A 21,623-nucleotide genomic window follows, 5' to 3' on the forward strand; every position below is an offset into this window, starting at 1 on the left:
AGTGTCCTTTTGAGTGTCCTAAAAATGTTTCATTATATTTAAATATAAAATTAGAATTAAGAGAAGCTCAATTAACTTGGAGACTCTTTAGACAAATATGCTATAAATTCCTTATAATGTTCAAGAGTGGATACGCTGCAAAAGGCCCCCCACAGGGTACAAAACAAGCTCATTCTTTATGAAATGCTACAAATTTGACCATTACTCAGTAGGCGTGTAACAGCAGATATACTTACAGTGCCAAAAAGATTAGGGGAGAAACGAATGGTACACTTGGATGGATACAAAAATTCTCAAAAGGAACTCGCCTTTTAGGTGAAACGGTCATGAAACAGACGGAGAGCTGTTTGCGACCTGCCAAGCAGGGAGGGAGGGTGACTCCTGCCTGGCCCGAGAGGAGGCTACTGTCAGCTCTCTTCTGGCTAAAAGAGCCTAGAAAGTCAAGCAAGGGGCTAGAGACAGCTGAAGCCCACAGGGGGCTCATCCTCCACACAGGCAGAGCCTAAAGCCAGGCTTTTGGACCCCAGGCCAGCAGCCCCTTGACCCAGTCTTGGAGTTCCATCTTTTTTCCAGATCGTTCCTCTCTCTCCAGGCCACTCCATGACCCACCTGCCCATACCCCACCAACCCAGTTACAAGTGGTGGTTTTCTGTTTATTGCTCAAAACCAAAAATCCAGAAGCGAAGGTGGGGAGGTTGTGGATTGGGAGATGGCATGAAGCGGGGTAGGGGCCTTTTCCCCGCTTTCCCCCCTTCATTCCTCTTCCTCTGACCCTCCAGAGCCCAGGGGTGAGGCCCAAGGCCAGAGCATCTGGGAAGAGCCTTCAAGGCCAAGGGAACAGCAGAGCTCTCAGGCAGTCTGTGGGTGGGTGGGGGTGCCTTGAGCCAGAAGGAGCCCCTGGAGTTGCAGGGGGGCTGGATTCCCCTCCTAGGGTCCAAAAGCCAGTGGGGCCAGAGGGGAGAGGCAGGCCCCTTTGTTTGGCAACTGAGAAGAGGAGGCTTGGGCGGCAGGATGCTGGTTTATTTACTGTAGGGTCCCCAGGAGACTATTTACACAGCAGGGAGGAAAGGAGCCAGAGACAAGGTTCTGTTCTCCTCCCTGTCCAGAATGGGGAGGGGAGGGGCGTCCTGGGTCCTGCAGCCTTAGTCTTGGGGTTCAGATGGAAACTTCATACTCCCGTGTATCCTAGAGACAGAGAGAGATGGGATCAATTGCTGGAGAAGGATGGGGATGGAGGAGGGAACAAAAGAGGAGGAGGCATCCACAAGGGAGAGGAAAGACCTTGGCTTTTTAAAATAACATTGATCATGAGACTTGGGAGCCATGGGGTAGGAATGGAGCTGAATCTGGCCAATGGACGTTTGGTTCATCTTATAGTATCTTAGAATCCCACACAAATCTGGGTTGTCTTGAACAACTGGAAGATCTGGCAATTGGGCCTCAGTTTCCACTATGGGCTAGATGGGCCATAAGTTCACCACTGTCCCCACCTGATGGTTCACACCTGACTTGCTGTGTTCCCTGGCATGCCTTTGTAGGTAGCTGAGTTTGAGATGCCCCAAGATGGGTATTACAGAGACTTTGAAACCTATGGAGTCCCAGGGCAGCTGAGAGATGTGGCACCCCATGGGGAGGGGAAGGGCTCACCCCGGCTTCATACAGTGGATTGCTGAAATCTGACTCCACGGTGATGGGGCTGTAGGAATGGGAGCCCGAGAAGCCGAAGAGGGATTTTCCCTGTAGTCTGGGAAAGGAAAGAGATAGAGGGGCTTATCGAGAGGTGAGCCCCCTAACCCCCCCTCACCCGGGCTTCTGTGCCAGGCAGGCAGGACGTCTGCCCTGGCTAGCAGCTTCCCGAGCAGGGTACTTACTTGGTGTAGTATATGTAAACGCCACTGCCGAGGACAATGACCAAGCCTAGGGGCAGCAGGATGGCCAAGGCGAGGTTCCCACCCTCCAGCTGCCGCGACGGGTCTGTGGTCTGGGTCACTGGGGAGAGGAAAGACCAGTGAGCTGGGGCTGGGCCCAGCCCACTGGCCTCTCCCAGCCTCCTGCCCTGGGCCTTGAACCCTGGGCCTCACCCCTCCGGCGCCTGGCCTCCTGCCCCCGGCCTGGGCCTTGCCCTCCCGACTCGGCCAGGCCTGGGTCTCCACCTGTGCCCTCACTGACCTTCCAGTTTTCGGTTGTCCAGGAGCTCCTCATAGGCCACTGCAGGGAGAGGAGGGGGAGGGGACGGGGTCTGAGCCAGGGAGGGAAGGAGGATGGGTAGAGGCCGGGAGCCCAGGGGGGCTGGGCTGGACAGCCTGGTTTTCTCTGCCCTCTGCTCAACCTAAACTTTATCCTTCCCTTGGTGGGGGTGAGGGAGGAGTAGGCAGGGCAGGGCCATCTTCCTCCTTCTCTCCTTCTCCAGACCCCTAAAATGCAGGGTTCTTGGGTAGTCTAAACTAATCAAGTCTGTAGAATTAGTGGAAAATGGGGAAACTGAGACCTATTCAGAGGGCAAGAGACTTCAAAGCCCCCTCTGCTACATCACTGAGGATAATTCCATGACCTTGAAATCCCCCAGGATGTAGCTGTGAGGATCCAAGCCCACCACAGGTGAATGGGGAGCTCAGCATACTGTTGGTCTCAAATTTGCTACCTGACTTTCCCAGCCCCGTCACTCCCCAAACACTGCTGTGCCCCCTCCTGCCCTGTCTCCCCAGGCACCTTTGCAGAGTGGGGGCTGGCTGGTCCACTGCGAGGGGTGGCCGGGCACACAGGTGATGGTGACCTCGCCGATGAGCTCAAAGCCCTCATAGCAGAAGAAGCGCAGAGACTCGCCCGCTTGGTAGTGATGTTTATACAACGTCTGATAGCCGTTCTCTGGCACCCCTGGGTTCAGGCACGGCTCATACTTCACTGCAAGGCATATGTTAGTCACATGGCAGCTCACTGCTGAGCAGGCCACCCAGCCACCCTTCCCAGGGTGTCCCCAGACTCACAGGCACACTTGGGGACCCGGTCGCTCCACTTGGGTGTGCCTGTGTCCCGGCTGTAGCAGGTGAGAACAGCGGCCCCCTCCAGGCTGTACCCAGGCAGACAGCGGTACTGGACGTGGGAGCCAACAGGGAAGCCAGCGTCTGAGGTGGTTCGGTGCCCATTGGTGATCTCCCCAGGATCGGCACAAGTCATGACTGTTGGCAGGAGGGCAAGTTCAGGGGGACCTCAGGCCTTAAACAATCTCCCAGGAGCTTAGGGCTGGGAGATGCCTGAGCCATGGGCCATCTTCCCACTAAGCAAACCCCCATGTCCCACTATTTCCTCCAAATGAGATCAAGAAGTTTGAAAAATGTAAAATTCAGTGCATTTTAGATTTCAGGTTCCTTCCAGAGAAGAGTGGTGGGGACAACCCAGGCCCCCATCCTAGAGTGAAATGTGAAATATTTTGCCACTGTACCAGAGCATATCAGCTACATCCCAGCACTGCCAGCCTTCCAGGGTGGATCTTAGGCCAGAAAGCAGCTTGCACTCTTCAGAGGGGCCCAGCCCTCCTGCTCTGCTCATTCCCGTCATTCCCAACACATTCCACTCACTGGCATAGCCTGCCCTGCAGGTGCCACCTTATGTAGCCATTTCTTGAACATGGATCTGTGGGAGGCACCCTGCTAAATGCTTTACAAACACAGTATCCTATACTCTGATGATCCTGAGAGGTCAATGTGACTCATTGTTCAGGGGCTAAGGGTGGTCAAATAACGTGCTCCCTCAGCCAGATCCCAGCCCTACAGCACGGGCCTGAGATTCAGAGACCTGGCTCTCAGCTCAGCTTTCAGGCTCAGTGTGCTGCCCTGGCTAGGCCCTATCCCCTCTGGGCCCTGCCTCCATCCCTGCCTGTCCCTGTCCTGTCTGGGTTTCAGACTAAACATCCTGTGACTCCTCCCAGAGGTGGGGAGCTTTGTAAACCAGAAAGTTTTCCTTGTGTCCAGTCCAAACCTGCCTTCCTGAACTTAACCTCATCAGTTCCACCATTGCCCCCCAGGGCGAGGGAGAAGACCTATAATCCCATATCCTTGTGGCAGGCTTCCCCAAAGTTGGAGAAAATGACAAGATGACACCCCTTTCTGCTATTCTAAGAGATAAATACTCCCAGCTCCTTCAGATATCACCTCTTCTGTGAAATCTCCTGTCCCCTCCCCAGAACAATGAACACCCTTCCTTCTCCCAGCCCTTCTTCATATTTATAGCAGCTGCTAAACTGTTCACAGGCACTGTGTGAAAACTCTTCACAGCCCTTATTCCTATTTCACCGATGAGGTAGACAAGACTCAGAGATGTTAAGTACTTTGCCCCGAATCACCCCGTAGGTACTACTCTGTAATATATCCTGAGTTATTTAAGTGTCTGTCCGTTTCTGGACTGTGAGGGGTCCGGAGGGACCCCAGCCCCTCTGCATAACCCCAAGCCAGCATGGGGCTTCGACAACTCCATTAAAATAAACCAAGTTCGGGCAGCCAGGGTGGCTCAGCGATTTAGCGCCGCCTTCAGCCCAGGGCCTGATCCTGGAGACCTGGGATCGAGTCCCACGTCAGGCTCCTGCATGGAGCCTGCTTCTCTCTCTGCCCCTCTCTCTCTCTCTCTGTGTGTGTCTCTGATGAATAAATAAAATCTTAAAAAATAAAAAAATAAAATAAAATAAAATAAAATAAAATAAAATAAAATAAAATAAAATAAACCAAGTTCTCTGACCAGCCAAGGCCCCAGCAAAGCGACTCTCCGTAACGTTAAGGGTAGGAGACTGAGGGACAGGAGCCTGGCCCAGAAGCCGGATAGGGGAGCCGAGTTGACGGGGCGGGACCTAGGGAGGGGACTCTGACGCGAAGGAAGCGGGGCCAGGAGGAGGCGGGGGCGGGGCCACGAGAAGGTAAGGTGGGACCCAGAGGACCCTGGGCCGGAGCCCAGAACAGCGCTCCAGAGAGGTCCGGAGGGGACCGTTTCGGGACACCGGGGAGGAGAGGATGCCAAAGGGTACGAGGCCTGAGTGAGATCCAGGCAAATGCAGAGCGAAGGGATGAAATTCGGCCGGGATCCTCAGGGGTAGGAGCAAAGAGACAGAAGCTGGACGGAGGGAGGATGGGAGGGGCCCAAGTGGAGCGGCGGACCCCCGACGGGCAGGGGCGGGGCCATGAGAGACCTGGGCGGGCCCCGGGCTCACTCTTTTGGCAGGCGGGCGGCGCCGCGCTCCAGGACAGGTCCCACTGGCAGGTGAGAATGTCGGAGCCCAGCAGCTCGTAGCCAGGTTCGCACTGGTAAGTAAGCACCGTGCCCCGGATCAGGTCCCCATGGGAAGCGGTCCTCCAGCCCCACTCTGGAGGTGGCAGCTCAGGGCACGTGTCATTCCTCGGCACCTCTGCAGGGGAGAGACCGCGAGTTCGGAGGCTGCCCTGCAACGGACTCAGGGCGCCCTTCCAGCCTTAGGGGGCCGCGCTTCTCCCGGGATCTCCGGCCTGCCAGACCCCCGGCCATTTCTGGACCCTAGACCTCTGTACCTTTGAAATGCAACACAAAACCCTGCCCCAGGCCCGGGTTTGGCGGCCCTGGCGGTGCCTGGAACTGCAGCGTGAGGTCGGGCCCGGAAGAGAGGAGGCGGCGGCGCGGCTGAGGTCCCCGTAGCTGGGCCAGGACTCGGGCGCTGGGACCGTCCCCGTCGAACAGTGTCAGCATGTCCCCTTCACGCACGTTCAGGCTGCAGGGAGTGGAACCAGATATGCGGGCTGGGTTACAAGATCGGCCCTCCTATGCAGTTCTGCCCAGGCCCTAACTCTGTTCATTAGTAACCCTACCTACTCTCCAGCCCTGCCCACATTTCCCCATCCCAGGTCCGGCTGCCCTTCGACCAATTATGGGCTTCTCTGTGTAGCCACTCCAGGTTCCACTTGTTCTGTGGCTCTTCCCAGTTCCCACTTCCCAATTCTTAGTCCAACTCCTTAGGAGCCCCTCGCACTCTCTGGTCCCTCCTTCAATACCAAAGGATGCACAGTCTTGGTCAAGTCCAGCTCTGACCAATCACAGGCCATGCTCTTTTACCACCAGCCCAACTCCAAGCCCCTGAGTGTCCTCCTACTTAGTCCGCTAGGTCACATGACCACCTCATACCAAATCTTCTCACTGGCTTCTCCCCATATCCACCACCACCTTGCACGCTGGTGACTAGGCCCTAGTCTGGGCTAGCACTCCTGGAAACCATTCCAGGGGCAGCCTCAGAAACAGCCAAAGAGTGAGAGACACTGGGCCAGATGCCCCTTTGCACTATAGCCCCTGCAGAAGGGTCCATTACCCATGTCCCTGTCTAGTCACCTGGCCAATAGTGATTTGTAGCTAGGTCGACCAGACAACCCACACCCCCATCCTGAACAGTTAGTTGCCAGCCAGGCTCACAGTGTCCGGTCAGGTGTTGTTATACCACACTTCACTGAGCCTGAACCCATTGCATCCCTGGTAGCACCAGAACTTACATCTCCACTTGGAGCAAGATGCGCTTCTCTTCCTGGACGTGCAGGCCCCACACACAGTCCTGGCCTGGGCTATAGCTCTGGGGCCAGTCAGGAGAGAGGACTACACCAGCCGCCTCTGACAGCTCCCCTCCACACATGGCTGGGGTAGAGGGGGGAGCAGATTCAGAACTCAGTCTTCATTTTACCAAGGGCCTCACCATTTCCAGTCGTGTGCACTGGACCACCTCACAGGCTCCCTATTATCTCTTACCCACCTGTTTCTTGCCGTACCTAGTCCCATTGTGTCCAATCCCCCCACCCTGCTGTCACCTAACCCCACTCACTCTCCAGCTTGTGCATTACCCCTATCCCATGATTTAGCTCCAGTTAGAGCTCTCCAAGATGTTTGGGTCATGACCCCTAAATTCTGTAACAAATCCACCAATTATTCAGCTATGAAAACTGTATCTGAAAGGGACAAAAATTTACCCAAGGCCTGGATTTAAAGGACTTGAATATGCAAGTCTTCTTTCTGAATGGCCTTCCTAAGAGCCCCAGCTCAGGGGTAGTCTGCAGACAGAGGGACCTCCTGGGAATGTGAAGGGCTCACCCTTACAGGCTGGCTCTGTGTCATTCCAGTGGGGTTCTGTGGGATCCACACATTCGATGGCATTTGGGGGGCCAGGGGGCTCCAGGGCATATCCTGGGAGGCACGAGAAGGTGGCCAGCGCCCCTGGGCGGTACTCAGGGTCTGTGGTGGTGACATTGCCATGTGCCAGGAAGGGAGCAAAGCAGCGATCTTCTTCAAAGGCTAGAGGAGGAGTGAGTCACAGAAAAAAAGCATCAGGACAGGCCTCAGGGGATCTCAGACTGGGGACATGGGCTGAATTCAAGTGTCGTTTGGCCACTCGTGTGGGCTGTTTAAAATGGGATGACTTTAGGCTTAGCTTTCATTCTCCAATCTCCCCCAAACTCTAACACTTCTCACATATTGATGTTACCTTCTTGGCCTCTGGAGGGAAACCCCTAGGCTAGTCAAATCCCAGCCCCCATTCTACGGATGAGGAAACTGAGTTCCACAGACAGAAAGTAACTTGCCCAACATCACACAGTAGGGCCGGGGCAGAATCAGGTCTCAAACTCAGATTGCTCGATTGCCAGCAAGAGACATTTTGTTTTGGAAACCAAGCAGGAGTGAGGGGAAAGGGTGCCTTTGGAAAACTGGCTCATGCAGGTGACATGGCAGTTCTCTTCTCAAAAATAACAGATGGGCAATAAATAATCTTAGAGAGAGAGTGTGGGGGTGTGGGGCAGAGGGAGAGGAAGAGAGGGAAAATCTGGAGCAGATTCCCTGATGAGCACAGAGCCCGCTGAGGGGCTCAATCTCACATGATCTCTCCCTGAGATCATGACCTGAGCCGAAACCAAGATTGGCCAGTTAACCAATCGAGCCACCCATGCACCCCATAAATAAATCTAAAAGGGAAAAAAAAGGGCAGCCCGGGTGGCTCAGCGGTTTAGTGCTGTCTTTGGCCCAGGGCCTGATCCTGGAGACCTGGGATCGAGTCCCACATTGGGCTCCGTGCATGGAGCCTGCTTCTCCGTCTGCCTGTGTCTCTGCCTCTCTCTCTCTCTGTGTCTCTCATGAATAAATACAAATTTAAAAAAAAAAAGGAAAAAAAAATAAGATTCTGATCACCCTTGATTATCCATGCTGTGGCTAGAATCCAAAAGTGCAGCGAATGCAGAAGCTACTCAATTTTGACTTTAGACTAACTCAGCAAAAATGAACATTTGGAGAGCATTTTAGTTTTTGCCCACATGATCATATCTGAGCTGCAAAACTATCTGTGGAGAGGAATCTGGAGCTCATGGAGCAGCCATGGCCCACAAGTAGGGAGGCAGACCTCAAACCTGTTTGAGGAAAATGTGGAATTCTCCACATTTTCAAATCTAATAGACAATTTATTTTTCAGATCTGCTGTTTTAGTTCACAGTTCCTTAACCTGATGAGGTGTCATGCCCAAATCCCATGCATCCATCAGGGCCCAGCACCAAATCCATTGCTCCCTTGATTCACACCAGAAACCAGCCCCTCCCATCTCTGAGCATTTCACTTTCTTTGTTTCTCTCCTGCAACTGCTTGCACAAATCCTCTGCTCCAGTCACGTTGAAATTCTGTTTCCCAAACATATCAGGCCTTTCTCTACCTCTTTACTGTTGCTCACACTGTTCCATTTACCTGAGATGCTCATCCCTAATCTCCCTCTTTTCAAATTCTCTCTATCCTAGGGGCATCTGAGTGGTTCAGTTGGTTAAGGGTCCGACTCTCGATTTCTGCACAGGTGATGGTCTCAGGGTTTTGAGATCAAGGCCCATGTCAGACTCTGTACTGGGTGTAGAGTCTGCTTGGGATTCTCTCCCTCCTTCTACCCCTCTGCCCATCCCTCTCTCTTTCTCTCTCTAAAAAAATAAATAAGATAAAATAAAATAAAATAAAATAAAATAAAATAAAATAAAATAAATAAAATTCTCTCTGTCCAGCTCAAATGCTCCCATGATCACGGTCTTCCTTGTTTCTATTTGTCCAGCATCTAGTCTCCTGTCTTCTGTTCACAGCACTCCTACTTTCATTTTGGGACCCATGCTTCACCCCTCAGTCTATGAGGTCCAGTTGGGCCCAACTATGGATGCTCATGTGATGTGACCCTGCCAGTCATAACACCACCTGCTCCTGGTTTCAGTGATTGGCCCAGGTGTAGACACATGGCCTAAGCCAGGGAAATGAGAGTGCTTCCTGGCATTTTTGCTGAAGCTCTTAGGAAAGTGGTATGCTTTCTCTTTCTGATAGACTTACTACGTTGGTGGTACTTCAGTCTAGATACACACCACAGACTGAGAGCCTGACTGACAATGAAGCCAACTCATAGAGAAAAGCACTGAGACATTAAGATGCCTGGTCTCTTGGCTGTGTACCTGGATCTAGCCACACGTGACTCTTAAGCAGGAGAAGCCACCTCAGGAATTATAAGGCATCCATAGGAGTGGATTCTTACAGTTTTGCAGTGGGGAGAAAGTTATGTTCCAGAAATCCAAACACAGAGATGAGCAGGGACAGAATATGTACTTGTGACCATACTGGGCCATCAGCCAGAGGGGAAAGTGCAGGAGTTGGGGTCCCGAAGGGGAGAACACTTACCTTCAAATCTGAGGCTTAGCAGCAGAGGATTAGCAGGTGTCTCTGAAAGCAGCTCCACATAGAGGGACTGGGCATCACTGATGAGACCCCGCTCTGGGACATCATCCATGTCTGAGTCATAGATGACTGGGGAGAGGGGACTGCCACCCGAGCGCACCATCAGCCTGGGATGGACAGAAGGGTGACTGGGAGCTCAGTTTCCCCTCAGAAGCTGCTTTACCTCCTGCGCTCACAGCTATTATTTTCATTATTTTCAAGCATTGACTATATGCCATGTACTCTAAGCCTTCACATGTTTTTATCTCATTTGCTTTTCACAAGAGCCCTTGAGTCAGTATGATTTATTACCCCTGATTTTATAATTGAGGAAATTAAGGCCCAGAAAGAGTAGCCTGCCCAACGTCACAGAGCAACCAGTGGCAGAGCCAAGGTGGCAGTTTGTTGGGTAAGAGTGGTACCGGTGAAGATGATGATGACAAACACATTTACAGGGCTCATTGTGTGCCAGGCACCCTTCTAAGCACTTCACATATCTTAACACATTTATCCTCACAGAAGCCTTCGGAAGGAGGTCCTATTATTTCCATTCTACTAAAGAGGAAGCTGAGGCACAGACATGTTCAGTGATTTGTCTAAGTTGGCACAGCTATACCACCTAGGAAAGGGGAAGGACTAATCTGTGTTTGACACAAATTTTAACTGGGACCCACCCCAGATCTGTCTGAATCCCCACTGCAGCCTTCCTATTTCCCAGAGGTGGGGACCTCTGACCCCAGGCCCAGATCCTCACCGGTCATTGTCCTCATCCAGTGAGACCCTCTCAAAGTGCAGGTGAAGCCGGCGTCCCTCAGCTGCTTCAATGACCCAACGGCAGGTAAGGTTGGGCCCAGCTGCTCCCCCAGGCTCAGGGGACACGATGCGGCCCAATGTAGCATTGTGGATGGTGCCACCACAGGATGCTGTGGACAGAGGGGGGACATGTTAAGGTGACTTGTCCTGTCTTCAGAGCTGTTACATCCAACACCTTTTGTTGGGACCTGGCCTCAGAGTGGTCTCTGCCCTGTACACTCCCCTTAGAGGATAGGACCTTATCTATGGCCACCACCCAGGTAGGGAAGCAGCCCTAGAATAGAAAAACCCCAGAAAGGACACCCCCATTCTGCTAATATGAACACTCCCCAGATGTGGACACTACAGCATGGGGAGTTATGAGGGATCCCCAAAATTGAAAATTTTCCCTCAAACAGAAAATCTTCCAAGATGGAATCCCCAGGATGAAGATTCACCAAGATAGAGTTCGTCTAGATTTGGACCTCAAGAATGGTTTCCTCAAGGATGAGGAGTCTCCAAAAGAAGAGACCTCCAGAGTGAGACTCCCCTGATGGAAAACCTGTAGGTAGGACATCCCCAGATAGAGACACCTCCCCACCAAGGATGGGGATTCTCCAAGGGCAGAGACCTTTAGTGTAAAGAGCTCCAGGTGGAGACATCAGGATAGGGACTCTTTTGGGCAGAACCCCCTTGAAGATGGGTGTTTCCTAAAGATGGAGATCCCCAATATAGTACCCTCCCAATGGGGCTCCCAGGACAGAAGCCCCACCTATCGTGCAGGAGACTCACCCATGCAGCTGGGGGGTTCACCGCTCCAGGCTGGTCGGGTGCCATTGAGGCAGGTAAGGGTCTCCTCCCCCTGCAGCTGGTAGCCCGAATCACAGTGGAAGGTGGCAGTGCCCCCAGGGTGCAGGTCTGTCACACTCACGTCCCCATGGGCAGGCCGGGGAGGGAAGCCGCAGCTCAGGAGGTAGGCTGGATCGGGTAGAGCAGGGAGGAGGAGGATTTGTCTTCCCACGCTAACCTCTCTCACCAATCCCCTAGTACTTCTTTTCCTCTTCCCAGGTCCCCCTTGGTGGCACAGACTTGTCCATACTGGACTTCTCACATGGGCACTTTGTCTCACAAAGAGGTCATTTCAATATCCCTTTCTCCCCTAATCTTTGTTTTGTTTTTTAATTTAAAGATTTCATTTAGGGATCCCTGAGTGGCGCAGCGGTTTGGCGCCTGCCTTTGGCCCAGGGCGCGATCCTGGAGACCCGGGATCGAATCCCACGTCAGGCTCCCGATGCATGGAGCCTGCTTCTCCCTCTGCCTGTGTCTCTGCCTCTCTCTCTCTCTCTCTCTGTGACTATCATAAATAAATAAAAAATAAATAAAGATTTCATTTATTTGAGAGAGAGAGAGAGAGAGAGAGAAAGAGAGCAGGAGCGCACAAATAGGGGGCAGAGGGAGAGGAAGAAGCAGACTGCCCGCTGGGCCGGGAGCTGAACGAGGGACTGGATCCCAGGATCCTGGGATCATGACCTGAGCTGAAGGCAGGTGCTTAACTGGCTGAGCCACCCAGGCGCCTTCCCCTAATCTTTGTAATCTATCCACTTTGGCCTCCATTTTAATTTAATTTAATTTAATTTTTTTAAATTTATGATAGTCACAGAGAGAGAGAGAGAGATGCAGAGACATAGGCAGAGGGAGAAGCAGGCTCCATGCACCGGAGCCCGACTTGGGATTCGATCCGGGGTCTCCAGGATCGCGCCCTGGGCCAAACGCAGGCGCCAAACCGCTGCGCCACCCAGGGATCCCTGGCCTCCATTTTATAGATGAATTATCTGAGACTCAAAGAAATTCTGACTTTAGCACTCATTTGCTGTGTGACCTCAGGCAAGTCAGTTGACCACTGTGAACCCATCCAGCTCTAAGAATAACAAATAGTATTTGCAAAGCTTGCTCAGCTTCTAAAATGAGTTCATGCAGTGCTTCTGAGGTAGCCAGAGTAAGGCTATGATCCATTTTCCAGATCTAGCAATTGGTGCCTCCCAGTGTTTTCTCCCTTACACACACACACACACACACACACACACTTCCCCTTTGGTGCCTGGTGGGAGTACACCCTCAGCTTTCACCCAGAGGAGCCACATGAAACTCCTTTAGGAACTGTGACCATCTTGTCATTGTAGACCTTAATCGTCAGTGCCCCCTAAATGAATTCCCAGGGAAGGTGAAGAGCTTAGAAAGGCTTTGCTTTCCTCAAGGAACTGGTTTCTCTTCTCCTTTCTTGCAGTAAGAACTTTGTGATCTCTCTTTTTGTGCTGGCTTCTAAGAAGCTCGGAACCAAATTAAGGCTTGTCCCTAGTAACGATGGCTTGGCCATCTACATTCTATTTTTTTCATCTTTAATAATAAGCACTACCTGGTACTGATTTTCTTTTTGTTTTTTTTTAATTTTTTTTTAATTTTTTTTTATTTATTTATGATAGTCACAGAGAGAGAGAGAGAGGCAGAGACACAGGCGGAGGGAGAAGCAGGCTCCATGTACCGGGAGCCTGATGTGGGATTCGATCCCGGGTCTCCAGGATCGCGCCCTGGGCCAAAGGCAGGCGCCAAACCGCTGCGCCACCCAGGGATCCCCCTTTTTGTTTTATTTAATTTTGCTGCATTCTTTTTTTGAAAGCCTCCTGAAATTCTTGTGGAATCACAAGAGATTAAATAAATAAATAGAAAGTAACTTAGGGGACTCCTGGCTTAATAGGAAGAACATGGGACTCTTGATCTCAGGGTCATGTGTTTGAGCCCCATATTCGGTGTATAGATTACTTAAATAAGTAGAGAAGGAAAGAAAGAAAGAAAGAAAGAAAGAAAGAAAGAAAGAAAGAGAAAGAAAGAGAAAAAGAAAGAAAAATAAAGAACAAAAGAAAGAAAGAAAGAAAGAAAGAAAAAGAAAGAAAGAAAGAAAAAGAGAAAGAAAGAAAGAAAGAAAGAAAGAAAGAAAGAAAGAAAGAAAGAAAGAAAGAAAGAAGAAAGAAAACAGAAGAAAGAGAGGAGACTTGGTGGTAGACAATGGACTCTAAATTTGGTGCTGACACAGTTCTGAGTGTCTGTTTCAGACCGGACAGAGTTCACCAATAAGAGCTTCCTAGAGGATGTGCGCCAAATCTGGGTCTCTGTAGGAGGGGTAGGCTCTGGGGAACCATGCTTGGGAGGTACCAGCTTGCCTAGGCCTTTGCTTTTGCGGACTCTCCAGCCCTGAGTGATTCTGTCAGAGACCTGGTCTCCCTATTTTAAAGTTCAGCAAGCATTTCCTTGGCTGGGTGCTGGGCACAGAGGGGTGAAAAAGACCCAAGCCTTGTCTTTTGGGAGTCCTCAGCCTACTGGATAGACCCAAAAACCTTCTAGAACACAGTGGCTTAAATAAATATTAGCCTCTTGATGGCTCTCCAAGACCAACGGAATCAAGTCCAAATGCTTTGGATCAACATTCAAGCCCCTTCCACAGCTGCATCCAGCCCAACACTTCCTGCTTCAGTCCTGAGCACCTGCAACCCAGTTATCCTACACAATGTAGTTTTGTGACTTCATATTTTATCACATCATTTCCCCTACTGGCAAGGCCCTTTCCCCTGCCTCTTTTTCATCTTTCAAGGAGTACCTTAAGTACTACCTCTTCTTCCAGGAAGTCTTCCTGACCCCTCCCTTTCCAATAGTGTCCGTTTCTTTCTTGCCTTTACACATGTGCATGCATACTTATATCATCACATTAACTGCTATTGCCATGGTGAGACTGAATGAGGCCTTATTTATTTTGTCTCCCAAAAGCCTAGCCTAACTGATCGATCAATGCAGCCAAGAGGTGGTATGGAACAGTATAAAAGAACCCTGGATTGGGAGCTGGGTAAAGCTGACTTCCATTTCTAGCTCCATGACTTATTCACTGTAAGATCTTGAGGGTGATGTCACCTCCAGGACCTGTCACCCTTAAATAGCAGTAGTAATTCCAATCATTGACGACTGACCCTCTAGTTAAAGGAAAGAAACACACAAAGCACCTCACACATAGGAAGTGTGCAGAAAATCACTTGTCCCTCAGTCTCAGTTAATGAATGACTGGGAGTCAGGGCTGAGGATCTGACTTCCGCTCTGCAGTGTCCTTGCGGGGGTGCTTAGCAATCCAGAAAGCCTTTCTTCCTCTCAGAGGCAGAGTGGCCAATGACCACATGCGGGGGTGCCGCAAGAAGAAAATGAAATAGCCAGCATAAGGGTTTTATAAATGCGAACATTTGCTGGGCTCAGGGAGAGCTGTGATGGAGCCTTTGGCCTTTCAGAGAAGCTAATGAGGCCGCTCTGGACTAGAGGCCCCAGCGAGGGCAGAGTGGGGAGGGTTTAAACAGGGCTTGGGATCCCAAAGGTGCCCGGAGAAGCCGCAAAGCAGGGAAGCCCGAGGTAGGTAATGAAGGCCAATTTATGCAATAGCTCTGCTTCCCCAAATGTTCCACTTTGTCTAAAGAGTCCTATTTTCAGTGCCCTAGGGAAGTGGCTGTTTAAGGGAGCCAGCAGGGAGCCATTTTGTAAAATTGGAAGTCCAGCCCTCGGCCCTAGGTCCTCAGGCTTGACTTTGCTCCCTGCCAATCTGACCTCCCATTATGAGGTCCCCAACTCATAGGCCCCTCCACAAATAGGTCTCTCCACTTGCACATAGGAGTTCCTGGAGCCCAAGTATAGACCTAAGCAGAAGCTGGAAAGAGTGTGAGGAAGGGATACAGGTTGTATGTGTCCTAAATAAGGCCCACAAGGGATCTGGGATCAGCAGAACCTACAAGGGACAAGTAAGGCCATGAGGAGATATTGGTCCCAAACACAGCTCCCTATCTGTTTCTGAGGAGCACAGGAAGGGACTTTGGAGATGGCAGCGTGTCTAGAATGGGATAGTGGGCTGGGCTCCTGGCCTCATGCACACATGTGTGCTAGAACATATGCTTGCACTGTGGAAAGGTTCCTGTACACACAGGTGAGTACGCATGTACACGTGTGTGTGTAGATTGTCTGTGGGTGGTGCTCATGAATGCAGTTGTGCATGGATATGATACAATCCCCTCCTACACCGCCCAAAGTCAGTAGGATTTTTCTAGGTCACAAATCTGAGGCTGTCACTATCTTGCTTAAAACATTCCAAAATGTCTCCACATCCCTTGTGGGATAAAATAGTCTGTACTCCTTACTGAAGCTGATAAGGCCCTTCACGCTCTGAATCCAACCTACTTCCCAGTCTGGTCTCTTATAGTCTCTCCTACCACTTTCTGGGCTCTTCTATAGCAGTGACTGACATTTCTGAGCTCTCACTGCGTACCAGACACTATTTTAAGCACTTGACATGTATTCATTAATTTGGTCTTCCTAATACTACCATGAGCTAAGCATCATGATCCCCATTTTTCAGATGGGACAGTGAGGCATGAGAAGGTTAAGTACTCACCCCAGGCCACAAAGCTAGGACAATTCTCTCTTCCATGCTGAATTACTTCAACTCCTTAAGGGGATCATTCTTTTTCATCCATCTGGATGCCTGCCTTCCTCTTTCTCCCCCCCCCCCCCACTTCTCCTAGTAGTTCGTCTTTTCAGGTCCCAGCTTAGTTACATCGTCCAAGAAGGTGTCCCTTCATCATGGGGATAGAGGTCCTTATCTCACTGAATTATAATCATCCTGGTTACTTGTCCATCTCTTTACCTAGATTCTGAGTTCCTTGAAGATTTACATCTGGCTTGTTCATTCCTCTCCCCAAAGACAACACAGGGCCAATATGAAATGGGTGCTCAATAAACATTTGTCAAGTGAATGGATGAACTGCCACTAGGATGTTTGCACACCCAGACACACGTCTGTGAGTGCATGAAATAAGTGTGTATAGATCTTCTCTGAGAGCCCTGCCCTCCAGGATCCTAGCCAGGAGAAAAGCCCCTGACATCTCCCTGGCCCTAGAAGCCTCCCAGGGATATCCCTGGGCCACTGTGTCCCCTGCCCTTCCACCAGCACCCCAGACTCCTCACCCTGATAGTGGATCCTGAAGCCACCGCCCCTTGGGACCCGTGGGCTCTGGAAGTGCAGGAGCAGGCGGTTGGTTGGACTCCGAAGGACCTGTCCTTCTCCCAGCATGGAGGAGTTGGCCAGGAGTCGGGGGTCCAGGCCCGGGGACCCCCCGCCAGCCAGCACCAGGAGTTCTTCCTCCCGAGACAGGTTCAGCGTCTGCACCTAAAGAGCCAAACCCAGATCCCCCAGGACAGGGCAGTCAGGATAGGTGACCCCTAAGTCCCCACCCTTTGCCTTCCTTTACCCCATATTTGACAACCCAAAACACCACCCTCACTTTGGCCAAATCATAGAACTCCAGGAGAGTCTTTGAGATCCTTAGAAAACAGACACATTTGAGTCAAAAAACAGCTTCTCTGTTTCCCAGACCAAACCTGCGCACACACCTGGGCCCAGAGGAAAGGGCTTGGGGGCTTCAAAGTCCAGTTACCTGGATCTCAATGCCGTAGCCAGGGTAGACGTGAATGCTGTAGGTGCAGTCCAGGAGCCCCGCGGTGCGGCTGGCTGCACTCCCCAAATCTGGAGACTCAACATGCCCTTCGCCCTCAGAGATGTTGTTATTACACAGAACTAAAGAGACACAAGTGGCTAGAGTTGAGTGGATCCCTGTGTTCTTGCCCTCCCTGCAAGCAATTCTGGTGGCCCTCACCTGTCTTGTCCCCAGCACTCCTCACCATCTTAAGCTGCTGCTCCCTCACCCACCCGTGCCCACAACTCCCTTCCCCAACTATAATAGAGATAAAATGCATAGGACGGTGCTGGTATACAGCAAGGGGAGACAAATGCCAGCCTTTATTATTGAGCAGAAGCCCCCCTCCCACCTATACCCAGACCCCTTCCTCCATTTGTTTCCAGCCGCCTCTCCCCCTGCATCCCCCATTCTCTCCCACACTCGTGCTCCTGCACACTATCCCCATCTCCTTTCAAACGCCTTGCCTTACCCGGGCTGGTCACCGTGGTGGTAACAGTTGTCGTGGTGATGATGGTGGTCGTGGTCTCCTCCTCTCCTCCCTCAGGCCCAAGGGGCGGGCCTGGTGAGGCGGGGCCAGGAAGGGGCGGGGCCGTAGTTCCGGGGGGCGGGGTCAGCAGCTCTGGTGCGGTGGGGCCTGCCCCTCTGCCCCCTTTAGGGGTTACGGCCGTAGTCAGAGGCCCCGTTCCTGGCTCAGTGGCCCGTGGCAGGGAGGGCGCTGCAAGAGTCTGGCCGGCTGGAGGGGTGGCTAGTGTGGGGTCTGGATCAGATCCTGGGACAGTGCAAGGAAAATCAGGGCGCAGAAGGAGCAAATTGGTGGGCCGTGGGAGGGGAGCAGGGCTGAGGGAAACTGGGGGCACCCCCACTGAACCCAAAACACCTCCCCCACAAGGTGCAGGCTCCCCACCTCTCCCTTCCGCACCCGAACTCTGCACCTCCTCCCAAGGCTTCCACAGCCTGACTCCCCCACCCCTCTCCACCTCTCTACCCAGGCCCTTCCACTCTGACCGTCTCCTTGAGCCTCTCCATGCTTCCAGGTTCAGATCCGGCTCCCTTTCCTATGTGTCCCCTTCTCTCTCCTCTTTCTCTCTTGTGCTCTCTCTGGAACTCTTCTCTGCTTAGTATTCTTTCTTATGGCTCTCTGATTTTATGATTCTAAATCTGCTACTCTCTGCACTTCTCCCTCTTTTTGTCTCCCCCCTATTCCTCAGACTCTGGTTCTCTGAGTTTCCATCTGTCTTTCTCTCTGATGGTCTGTTTTTCTGTCTGGCTCTGTCTCTTGATCATTCTGTCTCAGTTGCCCTGGTTCTCTCTGCCGTTTTGACTCACTAACCATCTCTCTCACTGGCTTGAGTCCCCATCTCCCCTAAGTTAATGACCTTTCCTCTGTGGCACTACTGCCACTTTGGGGGCCTCACCCGGCAGGTAGCCCATCTCTGGACCCCTCCTCAGCAGGGCCCCATGGAGCAGCTCGGCCAAAGCCTCAGAGGCTACCGTGGGGGCCTCACTTCCAGGCTCTGGCAGTGCCTCTTCTTCCTTCAGGGGCAGACCTAGGAGATGAAGTGGTGTGAGCCTTTCCACTGCCCCACACTCCTTCCTTCTTCGGAAAGATCTTTCCCAGAGCTCTTCCTCCCTCCTCAGTCAGCTGGGCCTGCAGGAGCTCAGAGGGTCCCAGACTGGGCTGAGAGCCAAGATTGGAGGAGGGGCTCCCAGCTGCCCCTGGCACTTCTACTACACCTTTCTCCCCTCCCCCAGCCCCCCAAACCCCACCCCACCCCCCAGGCTGTGTGGACCTTTGGTGAGCATCTTGGCTCTTATGAACCCTGGACAGCGCCAGCAGAGTGGAGAGGGGCCACTGTGCTACCTTCCTTTTCCGCTCGATAGTGCTCTTCCTCCAACCCAGGAGCTCCTCCGAGGGTCTGGCAGCACCTCCCAGCCCTTGCTCCTGCGATGCCCAGCTTTCTCCCTGGGTTTCTATCTCTGCAGTGTGGTTTCTCTCTCTCTCTTTCTCTCCCTCCCTCCCTCCCTCCCTCCCTCCCTCCCTCCCTCATTCTCTGCAGTCTTTGCCTGCTTCCCTGGAGTCTGGCGAGGGGTCAGAGTAGAGGACTGAATATCTGGTCTCTGAGCACTGCCTCTGTTCATCTGTCTTTGTCCATACGTCCAAGAACACTTGCGTGTGCAGTGCCTGGCATCTCTCCCAGCACCTCCATCTCCCACCCAGGTACCCTGCAAGCTTCTGCCGCCTCCGCAGACATCCCCCCAACTTCCCCAGCCCTTCTTTCTGGATTTAACCCCTGAGATGCTGGTAAAAGCTCCCCTTGTTCATTTCCCCACCTTCTCAGTATTGTGGATTAGGGCTCTGGGCACAAGCCAGAAAACCCTGGCTTACCCCTTCCCCGTCAGCTGTACCCCATCCCCCGCCCCCCCCCCCGCGCCCCTCCAGAAGCTAGGGAAGCCCAGAATGTTCAGAGAAAGGATGGTAGAGGATCCAGTTGAGGACCTTCCCAGGGCCTACCCCCACACTCCCATGTCCTTACCCTGAATCCAGGGACAGCTCAGCAGAATTAGGAACAGCAGCTGGGGAGGCGGCGTGTGCTGGACCCTAGGAGTCCCCATGGCGACTCACACCGATTTCTCTCCTCTGCGCCTCTCCTAAATAATCTAGCTGTCACCTTTCCTCCGTCTCCTTTTATATTTCCCTTTAATTTCTTTTTCCCTGCTAGCAGTTAGCAAGGAAGACCATTTCTCTGCTTCTTGGGATGGAGGGGCAGAATTGGGCTGGGGGTGGCCTGGATTCCACCCCTCCTTGCCCAATCTTCTCTGTCCTCCGCTATCGGGTCTGTGGGAGAGGGGGCGCGGCTCCGGCTGGAGGGGGTGGGACCGAGGAAGCCGAAAGGGCAGGGTCGCCTGGATTACCCACACGCTCGGATGCCTGGGTCTACCGAGCTAGCTGGATCCTAAGCTGGGGGAGTGGGGAAAGGCAAGACAGCTTCTGGGGGTCTAGGGTGGGGTCGAGGATCGGGAGAGTTCCTGCTGTGCTCTAGCGGGGCTTGGTGGGGAGGGGAGGGGAGGGGGTTGCGGAACCTGGAGAGCCGAAGCTCGGGCACTGGAGCTGCGGGAGGGAGAAGCTGAGAAAGGTGTCGAGCCCACGTCAGATCCTGGGGACGGGCGAAGGGAGGGGCCTGGGATTTATTTGGGGGCGACAGTGGGGGAGGGAGAAGGAGGAAGTGCAGATGGAGGAAGGAGGGACCACATGAGCCAGACCGTAATCCTCACTCCCGCGTCCCCTAGGGGAGGCAAAGGAAACTCTGGTCCTTGCAGTAATTACAACCCCTTCCCCCAGCCTTTTCAGCACATCTGGAATCTGAATCTCCTCCTCCCAGGGTGCCGAGGGGCGGCACAGCTGGGTTCACGCTTGCTTAGCTCCCCAATATGCCCCCTGCCCACAACCAGACACCCCCCCCCCCCCACAGGACTTCCCTTTCCCTTTTACAGCTCATGTGAAACGGGGTTTCCCCTCCTCCAGGAGAATGACAAGTTTCCACGTTTATGAGAAGTCGAAGGGGCGACAGGCCAGGATCTAGGGGGGAGAGACCTCTTGCCTTACATACATGACCCCGGCCAGCTGCCAGGAGGCTTCAACTTTGCTTTTTTTCTCCTGGCCTCCCTCACAACGCCTCTGGGGCGCCCTTTTCAGCACCGCCAGCCGCGGACAGCTCTCCCCGGCCCCGCAGGAGCGGCCCGGCCCCCCGCGCCGCGGACGATTGGCTGAAGCCGCCCTCACTATCAATCAGGCTCCCGGGGGTGGGGGAGGCTGGCTCTAGCGGAGGCGGAGTGGGGAGGGGAGTCACAGGCCGACTGGTCAAGGGATCAGCAGACAGACGGACTGGCCGCAGTGTCCCGGTCCTCAGTCCGCGAGCGCGGGCCCTGTGCACCAGTCTGCGCGCTCGCCCCGCCCCTTGTCTTGCCACGCCCCTCCCTCAGTCCCCGCCCCTTCTTTCCCCCGCATTGCGGGGCTGCTGGAGGTTGGCACAGTGTCCCCTGTGCCCCACGTGGCGCCCTGTCGGGGCGGGGAGTGGAGGCAAATCCGGAGACGAACCCCCCCACGCCGGCTAAGATGCGACTGCCACTGGGTGGGGGCGGGGGGTAGCTAAGCTGAGATGACTGTGGGGAGGGGTGACGTCAGGGTGAGTGGGAGCCAAGGAAGGAACGAGTAGGAGAGAGGGAGGGAGGGGGAAAGAGAGAGAGAGTCAGAGAGAGAGAGAAAGAGAGAAAGAGAGAAAGAGGAGACCAGCGGGTCGGGTCGAGGGAGAAGGAAGGGCAGAAGGGGAGAAGGGGTTGGAAGGAGAGAGAGAAGCCGCTGCGGAGGACAACTGGTTGCGGCCTCTCGGGGCTACGGGTCCAGGTAGGGTAGGAACTGGCTAGAGGGAAGGGAGGGGGAGCTAGAAGAGGGGCGGGGAGGAGAGGGAGGAGAGAAGAAAGGAGAGGGGAAGACTGAAAGGGTGGAGAAAGGAGAGGCTGAGGGAGAGAAACAGCCGGAAGGAAAAAGGAGAGGGGGTGGGTAGAAAGAAG

General features: G+C 53.2%; 1 protein-coding gene across 3 annotated transcripts; it reads right to left on the reverse strand.

Moving 5' to 3' along the window:
• Positions 1-639: 639 nt before the first annotated feature.
• On the reverse strand, positions 640-20,194 carry SEZ6L2 (seizure related 6 homolog like 2). Of its 3 annotated transcripts, none has more exons than XM_041750156.1 (18): positions 19,589-20,194; positions 18,470-18,601; positions 17,524-17,823; positions 17,013-17,152; positions 16,543-16,744; positions 11,293-11,478; positions 10,463-10,631; positions 9,673-9,836; positions 7,084-7,284; positions 6,495-6,633; positions 5,529-5,725; positions 5,195-5,389; positions 2,985-3,176; positions 2,710-2,901; positions 2,170-2,208; positions 1,872-1,989; positions 1,648-1,769; positions 640-1,185 (listed from the first exon to the last, which is right to left on the reverse strand). In XM_041750156.1, exons 1-17 carry the CDS (start codon positions 19,665-19,667, stop codon positions 1,655-1,657), a joined length of 2,760 nt encoding a protein of 919 aa, XP_041606090.1. In that variant the 5' UTR covers positions 19,668-20,194; the 3' UTR covers positions 640-1,185; positions 1,648-1,654. The 3 variants fall into 3 exon arrangements, with proteins under 3 accessions (XP_041606090.1, XP_041606089.1, XP_041606091.1); XM_041750155.1 differs by having other exon boundaries at positions 1,648-1,744; positions 19,589-20,193; XM_041750157.1 differs by lacking the exon at positions 2,170-2,208 and having other exon boundaries at positions 1,648-1,744; positions 19,589-20,193.
• Between the last annotated feature and the right edge of the window lie 1,429 nt (positions 20,195-21,623).

The sequence above is a fragment of the Vulpes lagopus genome, chromosome 3 (genome assembly GCF_018345385.1).
Source record: "Vulpes lagopus strain Blue_001 chromosome 3, ASM1834538v1, whole genome shotgun sequence".
Taxonomy (NCBI): domain Eukaryota; kingdom Metazoa; phylum Chordata; class Mammalia; order Carnivora; family Canidae; genus Vulpes; species Vulpes lagopus.